Below are 15,321 nucleotides of genomic sequence, written 5' to 3'. Positions count from 1 at the left end.
CCGCGGGGGTCGCCCTGCGGAGGGGCCGGCGTACGGCAGAGCGGGGCTGAGCCCGCGCCCGCCCGGGGCAGCTGCCCGCGGCGGTGCGTGAGGGGAGCGGCGGGAAGGCGGTGAGGCCGCGCCGGGCCGCCGCGGCCATGCTGGCGCGGGGGGCCGCGGTGAGGGGAGGCGGCCTGCTGCGGCGGGCAGGGGCGCCGGGCCGCGGGCTGCGCACCTCGCCGGCGGCGCGGGGCGGCATGCCGTCCTGGGTCATTGACCGGTACGGGCGCAACGAGGTGCTGCGCTTCGCCAGGAACATGGCGCTGCCTGCCATCCGCTTCCCCAACGAGGTGGTGATTAAAGTGCACGCCGCCAGCCTGAACCCCATAGACCTTAGCATGAGAAGTAAGTGCCGCTGCCCGGCTATCCGTCGCCTTTGAGGGAGTACCAAAAAGGGCCGGGGCGATCGCACCGCCGCTTTGCCCTGCCCGTGCGGTTTTAAAATCCCGAGTGCGGACTTCAGCCCGCTACGCGCTGCGCCAGTCCCCAGCCAGCCTTGCCGCCCTGGGACGTGCTTCGCCGTGGGAAGCCTTCTTGGTGGAAAACCCCCCTTTAAATCCTTAGGGAAGAACTGTAATTCAGGCCTAAGAAAGCCGTTGCCTTTCTGAAGGCAAAAGGGTGGGTGTGGGGGGCAAGCTGTTAACCCAGGTAACTGGTTGGTGTCCTCTACAGGCTTGAGACAAGTCAGTTTCCTTTATGTGTTAGCAGTGCAGTCATAGTGGGATTTATTTCTTGGCCTTCTCCCCCTTCCCTGCCATCTGGGTGCTAGCAGTCAGTATCCTCTTCAGCAAGAGACTAGTGCTTCAAAGGAGAAAGGTTTCCCCTGAGAGATACTGAATTTTCCCATCTCTTGAAAATCGGTGGGGCTGAAGCTCAAGGTCACCTCAAACTCGGCCTGTACAAGCCAATCCAAACTGCAGTGTTCATTGTCATGTCCCATCCCTTGCCTCTTCCTGAGATGGCAACTGAGTAGCTGTTGTCACCTGGCCCTGCAAATACCGTAACTTTGATTGACTCTTTGTATTTCACATATTTAATCAAGATTTGTTCCCAGTTTCAAGTTTTGAAATATAAGAAGGCAGTTGTGGTGGTTGAAGATCTTGCATTTCATGTTGAGAAGTGACCTGGCTTATCAAATTATATTCATTAGCCCATGTGGAGATACCTGCATGAAGCCTACTGTCAAAGCTGTAGTTTGTATTTTGGGTCTCTAATAAATTAATTTTAAAAAAGCCTTTTTAATTATATACAATTGTGGGTTTGTTTATGCAGGGTTTCCTTATATGAGGATTCTGGTTGAATGACCCACTTGAGCTACCGGTCACAAATTGTGTTTTGTCTCAGTGAAAGATTATTTGGAAGAAACTGTCTTTTCATCCAGCTTTCAAGGTGTCTCCCTTTGTGTCTTTACATACCTTTTAGCATAATGAGGCAAGTAGACTCCCTCAAACATTTGAAAAGCCATACATGTCTGAATACAGGTTTGTAAGGCTGAGCAGAATTGCTATGTGCATAATCCTAGGAGTTCACAGCATTTAGGTATTGCTTCTTAAATAGAAGTTAAGGTTTCTCATCTTAGAAAATGTTCTGTAATTTTTACCATGATATTTATGTTACTGTGCTTATGGTATCTTATATGAAAAGGGGAAAGGAAAACTCGGAGTTCTTTTGGAATTCTGCAGTGTTGGACAATGCAGCATTTCCCGCAGGCTTCTTAAAATAACAGTGTTACTGCATATTAGATGTTTTTATAACAAAAAGCCATTTCATATAGACGCTAATAAGATCATGGTATAATCTGCTAAATTGTTTTAGAGTGATTTGTATTCTTACACATACTGTATGTTATATAAGGGAGGAAAGAAGAAATAGGCTAGAGTTAAAATTTGCTTTTTATTTGTAAAATCTGTAAAAATACAAAACATTCCACATTTTTGGCATGTTTAAGTTACTGTAGAAATGAAGAATATTTTGAAAACGATACATTAGGTACGGACAAGGCTTTCTAATTGGAATTGTCCAGTTAATAAATGAAAACTCAATAAGACATGTTATGATTAATTTCATGTTTTGTAGGTGGTTATGGTGCCACTGCATTAAATATGAAGCGAGATCCCCTGAAACTGAATAGCGAGGAGAATGAATTTCCACTAACGCTTGGTCGAGATGTCTCCGGTGTAGTTATGGAATGCGGACTAAGTGTGTCTTATTTCAAACCTGGAGATGAGGTGATATAAATAATTTCTTTTTTTCTAAAAGAGCATAGTTAAAATATAACATGAACTGTTCAGGTTTCGTTTGCCTCTTAAGATTTTTTTTTCCCCATGATTCTCCATACACTTTTGAGTATCATGCAGAGACTCTGTGGGATGCTTTCTTCCCTATCTTCTTTCTCTAAAAAAAAATCACCTTTTCCCAAACTTTCTTCTACAATTTGCTTCATTTTTTATTTTTTGGTCCATTTCAGTGGCAGAAAGAGAGGAATTTATTTATTTGTAACTATGCGAACTCAAGATGCTGCTTCATTTTGACTGAAGATAAAATTCTAAGAAGAAGAAGAAGGATTGCTTCCCCCCCCTTTGAGTGAGTTAGTTAGTAATAGTAAGAACTCTAGCATAGCCAGAGAATGACTTCTCAACTCCTACATAAATCCTGGTATGGTTTGCTTTCAACTTCTTAGTGTCAGTATAGCAAATTTTGTTTCTGTCTCCTGCCCCCCCCTTCCCCCCCCCCCCCCAATCTGGGCTTTACCTCTGTGAAAGTAATTTGATTTTTTAAGGAATATATATATACTATGCACAGTGTGGTACGGCTTACTTACGCAGCTCAGCACTCCTTCATTTAGTTACTCTTCTCATGCTTTTTGTTTGAAGACTAAGGTAAACTGGTATCTGATAAGCAATAGTGAAGGCATTTTGCAAACTGGGAGAAGATTTCTTTCGTAAGGAAAGCTTCTTTCTGTAGATACAATATTATGTAAAGTAGCAAAAATTAATAGTTGTTTTCCCTTTGTTTTTAGGTATGGGCAGCAATTCCTCCATGGAAACAAGGCACTTTGTCTGAGTTTGTTGTAGCTAGTGGAAATGAGGTAAACCTTCAAAAATGTGGCCAAGAGACAAAGCTTAGACTTCTTCATGCTGGCATTATTTTTTTCTTCAGTGTCTAAATAGCTGACTGTTTCTTAATGCTTAAACTGATTTACAGTCTTTTGCTAATTATGGATAATCAAGATAGTTGAAAATGTGGAATACATGATCTGCCATTTGGTAAAGCTTGTTTAAGTATTTCAGTGGTACATAGGATCTGCTCTGTGACTTGGATACAATTGGTCTTATTTCAGGTGTCTTTTAAGCCCAAGTGTCTCAGTCATACAGAAGCAGCCTCCTTACCGTATGTAGGTCTCACCGCATGGTCTGCAATTAACAAAGTTGGAGGACTGAACCAGAAAAATTGTGGTGGGAAAAGGTAAGTAACTAGTTCTGGAGCTAAAGCTTAGTGTTTCATTTTTATATGAATTAGCAACTTACAAGACACATTTTAACAGTGATGAAGACTGAAATACCTTAACATTCACAAAGGTCAGGTGGCCTGAAGGTGCTAGGTTCAGTCTACACAACTACCGAGAGAGGCTCCTTCAGAGGGAGATTCAGACCAGGAGCCTGACTGAAGTGTTCCTGATAACTTGCTGATGAGCAAGCTTCCTCTGCTGATTATATAGAGAATTTAAGGATGGTGTTTCTAGGAATTTATAGGGACTTTACCTTGCTGTGAGCTAGGCCAGTTGTCCACATATATCCTCTCTGAGTTATCTTGGCAACTCACAAAAGTTCTCTCATCCGCAGAAATGTGGTTCACTCGGTTGCTCCGTTCCTGCATACTCTGGGCCATTTGGATCAGACCCATCCTGCACACTTTTAAGAAAAAGAAGGTGACTGGGTCTCATTTGGCCTGTGTGCCAGAACTTTGATGGGGTCAGAAAGGCAAAAGAGAAGGGGAGAACATTCAAGGCTAGCAGCAAAAGCAAATAGAAAAAGTGGCTTTATTATCAGCCTGTTAATCTGATAGTGGGGGCGGGGGGGACAGAAGAGGAAAAAAATGTATTGAAAGATTGGAGCGGATACCATTTTTCACCCGATAATTGAAATTTGCAGTTATTATGGCCTTTAGATGTTTGTGTAAATATATAGCAAAGTGCTCAGAATGGAAAGAATGGCAAAGGTAAAAATACTGGAATTGAAAAATAATCATTAAAACTACTATGCTGCACCAGAAGTTTAGATCATAAAATAAGGTTGGGCACTAGGAATCCTCCTGTCTGACTTTTTATCTTGGGGCTGGTGTTGTAATGCAACACATTGCAAAGGACACTAGATTTATTGAAAGTCTTCATCCACATCTTTAAAAGATACTTAAGTGGATGGTTGTTGGTATGTCACAGTAAATTTCATCATGAAAATATAAAGCAAATGTTTGTTCTAAAGATGTTTTGAGAAAATGAATTGCAAGGTGTCTTTGAAGTTAATATGCATCTAGTGATAAAATGCTAGATTTACCATCTCTTTTTTTATTTCTTCAGTATTCAGACTGTGTTTTGCTATCTTAACTTGCCCATATAAATATAGTTAACCTAAAGATATATTGATAGGCTAACATTTTTTTGAAGTGAAAACCTTTACAATGTTCACATAAGTGTTTAGATTTTTAAAAGTGAAATGTAAACTGCATTTGCATTTAACATTTACTTTTATGTTCCCAACAGATATTTAGTTACTCTAGCAACAAAAAAATTTTCACATATTTAAAAAGTTATGATGCTTACTTTCTTGAAGGTTTAGGTTTCAAAACCAATAGAGAATGGCTTAGGTGGAGGTGCTTTTTTCAAGAAAAAAAGATCTTGTAGAAAATGGGGAAAAAAATATATATATTAATGCTTTAGATATATATATATATGTAATGTACTAAAGCAACCCTGCAAAAGTATATTTTATGAACCTTACATTACTCCTTCAAGACAGTAATTCATAGGACAAGAATGTACATAGTATTTTTTAAATTTCTTGAAATAATTTAACGTGTGATTGGTAAGAAGGTACCCACATATGTGATTTAAGTTGGTCTTTTTGTCTCTTGTAGGTGTATGTATATAGCTATGTAGAAGGGTGTATATACACACATGAGTGTGTCTTATTTTGAAAGAGCATCTGTATTCCTTGATGAAAACTACTTCACTGATACTTTATTGCAGTGTTAAGACATCTTAGAAACAGCAAGATTTTTCATTGGTGTGTATTGTTTTCTTTGCCTCTTTAAGGTGGAAGGGTGGGCTAGCCAGAAATATTCTCCATTAGTCCAACTTCTAACTGTATTATGATCTGACGAGAGTGTCTACTGCATTTGCACATACTTTCACAAATACTGTTTTAACAAGTTTCATGACCCCCTAGTTACCTGAAGCGTGCTCATATTGTTCATGATGTCTCCTACTTCACTACAGCTCTAGTAATTTCTTAACTTTTATCCTATATTACTGTAATTTATGTCAATATTCTTGCACAAGCTAAAAGTGAATGTGCTTGTTCTTCAAAATGTTCATAATGATCCTATTGTTCAGAAGTTCTCTGTAGAGAACACTTGGAGGACTTCTAATACTTGTGAGGGTCCTCTTTCAGTAGAAGGATATACTCCTTCAATGATAGCTGTGTTAAACGTCAGGTTTTCTGCGGTCATAAAAAGCATGATTAAAAAATCTGACAATTTGTAAAGTTCTTGAAAACTTTTACATTAACACTAAGTAAAAAACTTTATTTTTTATATAAAAATATTGAGTCAATATTTCATACATCTAAGAATACCAGGAGGAAATATAGTTGGATTCTGTTACTGTAAGCTATTAAACTTCTCCTCTTGGTTTATGTTGTTAAAATGAAAATTTGAATGATACAATACCCCAAGAAAATATTTTCAAAAAGTCTATGCTTTATTTCATTATTTTATCTGTCGAGAAGTAAAAAGTGAGTGTAGGGTATAGCACTTCTATGATAGGGTAAACACTTCTTGATAAAACAAGAATAAATCCCAAGAAGACATTGTAATGTAATCAAGTGGGATTTGGCAAGTACATCTCTTGCTGTGAAACATTTGCTTTATTTATACACATGTAGCTACACCACTGAAAATTCTATGTTGTGTATAGACTATAGAAAATTCTAGCCTTCATTCCTGTGCTCCCACGTTCTTGTGTCTTGCTTGTTGGGCACAGCTGAAACAGGCCCTGGTTTTCTGGTGCTAGTTTCTGGCCATGCCATAGTTCAGAGCAGGGTACGGGGAGAAGTGCTAAGCTCTCAGATCCCATGGTATACTCATCAGAAGAGATCTGCTGATCTTGTGGTCATTTGAACCGCTATAGCATCATATGGGATTTAGTGAATGCTGAGGATGGAAAGGTTCAGTTAAATATTGGTAGATACTTACTTGAATTATGTGCCTCCATCAGAAGGGAGCAAAGTTTAGGGTAAGTGAGATGAACGTGTTTTTGTTCTTCTGGTAGAATTTTTTCTCTTGGATCTCTGGCCAGGTGAAATACCTCGTTAGTTTGTTCCTGGGTCCTGGTCCCCTTGTGCACTTTTGTGTTAGTTTACTCCTGAGTTCACCTTTGCAGTGACGCGGGTAGTTCCTCTGAGATCATTTTCTCCTGCCTATGTTCTCCCTAGGCAGTGCAAACAAAACTGTGCCTGATTTGGCACTTTGCACCCTCTATGTTCCTTCAATACCATTCTAACAGGTCCTGCACCTTCAAACACTTCCCGGCTTCCTTATGTTATGCCAAACAGCGTGCGTGCATTGTGCCCCCAGTGTTATAAAAACACTGGTCTGTGGAGCTGTGGCCCACAAACCTCCTGTAATTACAAGGACTTTGAGCTGAAAAAAACAGGAGCAGCCAAGCAAATGTGTAACAGCCAAGTAAATGTGTAGCAGCCGCAGCAGCACTGGAGGCAGCCCAGGGCAGGTGCTGTGCAGCGTGGATGAGGGCAGTCTCTTACGGATGAGCTGGAAGCATTGTGGGCATGAGTCGAGTCATGGGTCACTTGGCCTGGAAGGTGGCAGATTGCTCCGTGGCGTAGCTGCCTTTAGAGTGTAAACATAGCTTGTGTCTGAAGCAAAGAGCTTTTCTCAACTCACATTATATGGAGAAAGTTTTAATAAGAAGTAGTTTTGGTAGAAAATAGCCCACATAGCATAGGAACAAAAGGAACCCAGAGCATATTTCTCCCTCAGGAATCTCAAGGGCTTTTATTGAGGAAGGGGCAATAAAAAGCAGCCCTAACGAAGCAGCTCCATGAAACCAAAAATGTTACATAAATTGTTGAGCAAAATGCACATTTTCAAATTACAGCTTTCTCCAAAATTTAAGCAAGGAGGAAAATTGGAAAGACTTTTACAAGGAATTTGTCTTTTTTGTACTAATGAAATGTAATGGAATTTGTCATTTTGAAAGGATTTAGTTGTGACTGTCCTTTGTAAGGATAAAGATGGGCTCAACCCAGTATTGTGAGCGTAGGATACTGCTTTTTGTAGGATAATAAAATTAAATAAACATGTTGCTTTGGGCATCTTTTGTTAGAAGCATAGTTCTGAGCATAAGTACATTTTGGCAGACTGAACAGTGGCAGGCATTGGAATTTCAAATCCTTAATCTGAATTTTGCTGTTTAAATCAGTGAAATAGGAGGGAACAGAATCTGATCAGTTACAAAAGAGGAAACATTTTAAAATGGGTACTGTGACCAAAGCCAAGTCTCTTAAGTTACTTCAAAGAGTTTTTGTAAACTGAGACACAAGGCGGTACAGTACAGTTTTGCGTTCTAAAAGCAATTTCCTTCAACATCCCTCACAGTGAGACTTAAAACAGGAACACCGCCTGGTTTTGAAGATACTGAAGATTCTGAGAAACATGATGCCCCACAGTCCTATGCCAAGACTTCATCTTGGATGTTCCTTTTTGACCTGGAATTAGCAAATGGGTCCAAACTTGTCAGATTGTTTGTAGCTTCAGTTGGAAGGCTTTCTTACTACTTTCGTTCTTGATGTTTAGCTATTTAATAAAAATACCGGGATGAAATTTTTGAACAGTAGTTGGACTGCTGGAGGTAAAGTTCTCACACCACTGAAGTTGTATTTGTTTTTGTGAAATTAGGATAGTGTGTTTGGTAAGTCACTGTGAGTTGTTTATTTCACACAATTAGAAGGAACTCACTAATGGTTTGGTAATGGACTGCTTTATTTTCTTGCTTGTTTACTGATTCACACAACCTGGCATTTTACAGGGTCTTTTTGAAATCTGTGAAACGAGCAAAATTCTACTGGCTTTCTTCTAAAGAAAGGGACAGTTATACCTTATTTTAATAAAACTTAAACTTATTTATGGTGAGGCTTCTTCCTTATGTTTTTGTCTTTCTTTTAGATAAATATAGCATGATATGGGAAAATTATTTGTTCAATGTATTCTGAAGTTCCTGGTCTCTATAAATACGGTGATACTAAACCACTTTTTCTGTTAGATAACACCAGTTTATGTAAAACATTGGTGAACCTGATTTTTCCTCTAGGAAATATGACAGGGCAATGCCAGTGGAATCTGGTGGGCAGAGACACTCTTACCTGATTTTGTCCCAACCTAAGCAATTCTGCTTGGGAAGGTATGGACTCCTGACAGGGCTTTTTGGTGATAAATGTTACTGCCTGACAGCTCCACGGGCTGGATTTAGTGGAAAGCACGTAGGAGGAAGTCTCTTTGGTTGGGCTGAGATAATGGCCTTGGCACAGGAAACGGGTTGAGCAATGTTACGTTGTGTTACCAAGTATGTGAAGAGTTCACCACTAAGTCATTTTGAATGACAAGTACAATCTCTTGCTTAAAGTAATTTGATGTCTGAGATTTATAAAAAGCATTAGAATATATAATGGAATTGTTTTACTATTCAGTTTATTTAAAGAACTATTTAATACATTTTAATTTTCTCTTACAGACTATTAATATTAGGAGCTTCAGGAGGAGTTGGTACGTTTGCTGTACAGGTAATATACTGCAGAATGCCCAGGATGTGCCTTCAAATTATTCAGCATGAACAAAATTTGACAGACAGGAACGAAGGGAAAGGATACTTAAATAGCAAGCTAATGAATAATCTGCCAGAGCTCCAAAAGTAAAATATTTTGAGTTTGTTCCTTTCCATCTTTACGTTTTACTAGCTTAAGGTAGGAAGCAGGGAATTTCAAAGAAGGGTGTTGTAAGCATAGGTAGCAAAAGATCACATTTCAGTGTTTGGGTGCAGGAAATTTGTAACTTGTGTATCTTGAAATATGCAGCCTGTTTTCGTTATCTTTCAGTCCCCTTTCAGCTCAGCTCCATAAATCTGGAAGGAACTTGGTGTGCAAGTAGAAAATTTGATGGAAAAAAATAGATGATTGCAGTTGCAATTTTCTTTCATATGTGAATATTCCTAGCTGTTGGTGGTGCTCAAAGGATATAAGATGCACAAGTGTAGTGTGTATAATCTGTAGATTAATTTTCCTTGGCTGTCCTTCCCCCCACTGCCCTTTTGTCTTCCTTCATTCTAGTAGCTCTAAACTTTGGAGAGTCAACATGTTCTTTTGTTAATCCATTAATTGTGGAACATCCTCTTTTCCTGTCTTCATTTAATTTGAGGATTTGGATGTTCATGTCATCTCATGCTACAACATCTTTCTCTTCAGAATATGAAAAAATGTACAAGTCAGATGATTGCATCACTGTTTTCCATCTTACTGGACTATAGACATAATGATTTTAAGAGGGCCACAGGAGAATTTTTAGTGATATGCAGTTTGCCTGAGCAATGATAAAGCAGGTGGCTAAATGAGATCAATAAAAAGGCTGAGCCAGCTACTGACTAATTGTGATTTCTACCTGCAGTTAACCTGAGCAAGCCAAATTAATCTAGAGTAAATGTCAAAAAAGATTATTGTGAAGGAAACATGAGATTACAGAAGAGAAAAACAGTTAGCAAGAATCCTTTACTTTGCTGTAGCTTTGTGTACTAGAAGATAACCTGACATCCTCCCTATGGTGAATCAGAGATGATTTTCTTCTTTTTCTTATTCCTTTTATTAATAATTAAGTTATTTACAGTGAAATACTTAATGAGCTGATAGGAATTAAAAATGTTTTAATGTGTAGAATGGTTAAATCTGGTGACTGTTTTGTAGATTGTCAGCTAACCAAGAATTACTGTCCAAGCTACCAAATTCAGAAAGCAAACTGAGACTTTTATTTGAAATTCTATTTATCCTGAGAACTGGTATCTATAAGTGTCATTTAAAAAAGCATTACACACACCAACTTCTCCTCTCCCCTCCGCCCAAACCCCACCCCTTAAATACTGATAGGCTAGCCATGGTTTGTTTGTGGGATGTGTGACATCTTGTATTGGAACACAGTTTTCCCACTCCCTACTAAAGGTGCTTATTTATTATATAAATATAATGAGATTTTGGCTTTTTAAGGTGTTCAGTTTTACTAACTTTTAAACCTTGGGCTTGTTTTGCTTTTTGTGCTTCTATTTAGCTAGGGAAGGCCTGGGGTGCTCATGTGACAGCAGTTTGTTCTAGTGATGCCAGCACTCTGATGAAAGAGCTTGGAGCAGATGATGTGATTGATTACAAATCTGGAAATTTGGAAGAACAGCTTAAAATATTACCCTTGTAAGTGTTTGTGTTGCTCAGTACTGAGATGAAGGAGTTGGCAGTCAGTCCTTTTGGCTTTTGATTATCTGACTCCAGTCAGACTCTCTGTTTTCTGTTTTTCCCCATTTTAAAGCCTTACTTTCTAAAGCAAGTTCATCCAATACTTTTTGAATGTAATTTGCCAAGTGAGTATCCCAAGCAGAGATTTCATTGAAAGGTTGTCAGTTAATTAGGTTTGTGGAAGCAAGCTCACACTTTTACATGCGGTTCTTCAATGACTGTGGTTTGAACAGTTCTGTCAGCTTCCGTCCAAGGATCTTAGAGTACTTGTAAAGCATGAATTAATTAAAATAAATCTCAGGAATCCTATGTGAGGTTAGTAAAATTGATCTCTTAGCTGCTTCAGGACACAATTCTTCCTTCTAAGTGGCTTGCCCAAGATCCTTTAGCTAGCGTGCAACACAGCTGGGAGTAGATTTCTCCTCAGTGACACTGAGTACAGCTGCCTCAGATAAATAATCATATTTATCTTGTCATAGCAGTTAGGTTAAAAGTAGCTTGAGGAGTCTCTCTGGAACTGAAATTCTTTTTACTTCTGTGATCTTTCCGTATGTTTAGACTTGGTCTACTGTGACTTACATTTGCATATAATATTTAGGGTTTTTTTAGCTAGCTTGAGTTAGCTTTTCGAGAGACAAAAAAAGACACTGTCCAATTTAATAAAAGAATCTTACTGATGCTGTGCTAAGCAGGCATGCCCTTTAACTACAGTGTGATTGTTAGCTGACCTGAGATCAATTGTGAGGGTATTGGCTGTGTCTGTAAGGGCAGGCTATGCAGCAATTAACTTACCAATTTGCGAGCAGTGCTAAACTTGCCTTTGTGCTAGTCAACATCTTAAATGATAAACACCCATTTTAGCAAGTGCTAGTTTGTAGGAGCTATCACAGCACTGTCTTAGGGTGCAGTTTTATGATATAGCTAATCAGTCTGTCAGGTAGCTGCTACTGAGAAGAATGGACCTACTTCCCTCTCCTTCTCAGTTGTGCTGACTCTCTTCAGACCCCATGCAGAGCTAGCTTTTTCTGGACCATTAGTTTTCACTATTTTAACTTCTCTTTTGGTGGCAGCTAGCTGTTAGGTTGACTGAACTGTAACAGGAAATCACACCCTTGGAAGAGCGACAGGGAAACTATCTTCCGAGAGATAAGAACTCTTTGACATAATTTGCATTATTTTCCCTGTTATTTGTAGGTTATTTAGATGAGACATATGTATATATTGCTGTCTGGAGCTTGCCGGCAATTTACAGATGTTTGAGAATGAACTGTGCATCTAACAATAGATGCATAGCTCTCAGTTGCCCTGTTCAGCCTGGGCAGATTCACATGCTGGGACAATGAAAATGAATGCTAAAGCTGCTGCTTATTGCCAGAGGCTGTACAGATCCAGTCCGTGGAGAGAAGGTTTTGAACCCTTTGCATTATTAGGTTCTACTTTGCATAGGTAGATGAGGAGAAAAGAGCTGTCAGAACAGGTAAAAGACCCCCCCCAAAAATAGATCAAAAAAGACCTTTGAAAGTGAAAGTGGAAGCTTAGGTTATGGAAAAGTTGGGATAGGTAGGGGTTGGTAGGATAGTTTGGTAAGTTTGAGCTCTGGGACTGACTTTCATGTGAACAAAACATGAATAGGAGATGTTCCTAATCAGAGCATGAGTCCTGAGTACTTTTTACATGCATATAGTGTATTGTTAAAATGTCTAGGACTGGATCTCAAGACAGTCCCACTAGCCTCAGTGGGAGCGATGAGGAGATGGAGCTCTGGAAGTCATTAAACAAATCAGAGAATGTACTTGTGCATCTAAGAGTCTGCTTTTTGGAGTTTAAGAGCAGCTTAAGTGACTTAAGTAGCCTGTGTTTGCCATGCAGTGGATGAGCAATAACCTGTTAATTTAACTGCTTTTGTACAGTGAGGCTGGGGTTTAGTTGAAGGTCTTCAGACTTTCTTTCTACTTTCTTGCAGGCAGATTATTTTAATGCATTGCAGTGACAAGTAGAAATGTAAACTACAGCCAGTTTCTAAAATAGATTAGCTTAATGATGATCTGTTTTTCCCATATAAGTGATTTTAAGCCTGTTCTTTACATGTCTGCAGATTTGATTTCATCCTAGATAATGTTGGTGGAGCCACTGAGAAGTGGGCTCTAGATCTCCTGAAGAAATGGTCAGGAGCAACATATGTTACATTAGTAACACCTTTCTTAATCAACATGGACAGACTTGGAGTGGCTGATGGCATGCTACAAACAGGAGTCACTATTGGTTCCAAAACTTTAAAGGTATTTGACAAAATCCTGTATACTTTACTTTTATGCAGTACCCTTGTGGCTTCCTTTGTGGCTTGGATGCTGGTCATGTGTTTCGTCTAGAGGCTTCTGTCTTACTTTCCTCCTATGTCATTAAGCATACTTCAGATGCATTTTTATTCTTTCCTTCTTTCTTGCACAGAGAAAGGTATTTTGGGGTGGTGGTGATTAGTATATGTGATGGTTTGGGGTGCTTTGAAGTTTTGATTCCTCATTGTGCTTTTCATTGTGGCCTTTTCCATATGGCATCCTTGTGAGTCTTGCTGACAGCTAGTGTTTTATAGTAAACAGAGCAAATCCCTGCCTCATTGAAGTCAGCGTAATTTCTCTACTTGCTTCAGGCTGGTCAGGGTTTCTTTCAAAACACTGTTCCATGACTGATTCTCTTCATCTTATTCCAGCACCAGAGAGTAATAAAAGTGGCTGAGGGTGGCTAAAAAGCCTTTCATCTCTTTTGTGTTCATGTGTCTGGATGGTGATACTGATTTTTCTAGTTCTCCTAAGTGGATTTTTGAACCATTCTCCCAGTGGCTAGAGCAGTGAGGCTTTTTAGAACTTTTCTCTGTCATCTTTCAACATGTGTACTTGCTCTCCAAGAGCGGTTGCTAGGATATTCCTGTGATGGCATGGTGGAGTGAGATTTGAGTCCCACACTAATATTTTCAAACGAAAGCTCAGAAAGAAAAGCCTGGAAATAAATAATGTAATTGTATTTCTCAGTGCAATGGTTTGCATGTTTCCATGATGAGAAGCATTGTATGCCATGTATTAAATGTCAGTTGTGTTTGAAAAATCAAGGCTCTTATTGCTATAATGACTTTCTCAGAGGAGGTGCTCTTGACTTGTCCTTGTGAGATCTTCCTAAAATGCTTTTCACATGACCTTACAACTGTCATCAGATGGTGATGACTGGCAGATGTGATGGTGGAAAATGTAATCACTGACACTCAGGTGTAAAATTCTAAATGTCACATTGCTGGGTTTATTCAGCCCTCTCTGTGAATGTGTATAAACATGTGGCTTTGCACCATTTCTCTCTTATGTAAGAAATAACGCTATTTCTAGCTGCAGAGACAAGGTTGTTGTTTTTCTCAAATAGCTGACTTGTGCAATTAGGCACAAAATTCACCCTGATCCTATTGTGGTAATACAGCACCCCTGTCTGTACATTTAATCCACATGCTTAGGTGACATTTTTTTTGGACACTAGCGAATAATTTCCATGTTTTTTGTTTAAATACTTCTCTGGTGTTTCTGTCATTACTTTTAGTTCCCATTTCAGTTTCCTCTCGTAACTTTTTAAAATATTTGTGATCTCTTTCTTGCAGCATCTATGTAAAGGAGTCCATTATCGGTGGGCATTTTTTATGCCCAGTGGCCCATGTTTGGATGAAATAGCAGAACTGGTTAATTCTGGAAAGGTATGTCAGTAACAGTTACTTGAGGTTTTTGTGCTCGAAGATGTGCTGCTTTGACTTAAAAATGTTATAATTCACAATTAAGGAATAAAGTGTTACGAGATTCACAATGAGGAAAAAGAGTTAGGAATTGTCTTGCTCCAGTTTTGTCATTTCACTCTAGAAGTTTTGGCCTTTTACATGGAAAATAGGTGTTGGTAGTCCATAAAACCATTCTGCCTTCTCCCTCTCTGCCTCTCTACTTCTTTTTAAAAACCAAGCTGACTAAGTTATGAAGAAAAAATGGCCAGTGCTTGTTTTTTGTACCAATGAGAATCATTTGGCATCAGTTCTGATGTTGAAAATGATGTGTTTTTAGAGGCTTTGTATGGTTCATTTGGTCAGAGTGAACATGACCGTGTATTTTTCCTGCATATGCAAAATTCCCTAGTTTGGATGATCAAGAGGCCTGTGCATAATGTACACAGAAGTAGGATATTCAGGTTATTGCAGGTCACAGATGATCTGCATTGGCAGAGTGGTGAAGGGAATCTTGCATTTCATTATTTCACTGCTTGGGAGTATAAAGTTTGTGCTAATTTAGCACATATAGGTGACTTGAAATATTATGAGCATTTGTAAGCTTTTGGGAAGCTCTGAGTAGTGGACTTTGGGGGAAAGTCATGGAGTGGCAAGTGTATTACTGCTTTTCTGAACTCTTCAGGTTTGAGCTTGTTATAAAATGACTGTGAGAGTGTGCAATTGGTTGCTGCTTTAGTGGAGTATGTGGTGCTGTAG

The 15,321-nt window shown here is 39.2% G+C and overlaps 1 protein-coding gene across 3 annotated transcripts in view; it reads left to right on the top strand.

Moving 5' to 3' along the window:
• Positions 1-12: 12 nt before the first annotated feature.
• The window catches only part of RTN4IP1 (reticulon 4 interacting protein 1), a 52,125-nt gene continuing 36,816 nt past the window's right edge, over positions 13-15,321 (top strand). For 2 of the 3 annotated variants that reach the window (XM_026119903.2, XM_026119902.2), the window contains exons 1-8: positions 13-384; positions 2,116-2,267; positions 3,059-3,127; positions 3,380-3,504; positions 9,065-9,113; positions 10,642-10,778; positions 12,916-13,099; positions 14,455-14,547. In XM_026119903.2, coding sequence (XP_025975688.2) covers positions 138-384; positions 2,116-2,267; positions 3,059-3,127; positions 3,380-3,504; positions 9,065-9,113; positions 10,642-10,778; positions 12,916-13,099; positions 14,455-14,547 — 1,056 coding nt within the window. In that variant the 5' untranslated portion in view covers positions 13-137. The remainder of the gene's footprint in view (positions 385-2,115; positions 2,268-3,058; positions 3,128-3,379; positions 3,505-9,064; positions 9,114-10,641; positions 10,779-12,915; positions 13,100-14,454; positions 14,548-15,321) is intronic. The other variant, XM_026119904.2, reaches the window with a different exon arrangement.

Source organism: Dromaius novaehollandiae, chromosome 3, assembly GCF_036370855.1.
Source record: "Dromaius novaehollandiae isolate bDroNov1 chromosome 3, bDroNov1.hap1, whole genome shotgun sequence".
Taxonomy (NCBI): domain Eukaryota; kingdom Metazoa; phylum Chordata; class Aves; order Casuariiformes; family Dromaiidae; genus Dromaius; species Dromaius novaehollandiae.
This window is presented reverse-complemented; position numbering and strand designations above follow the sequence as displayed.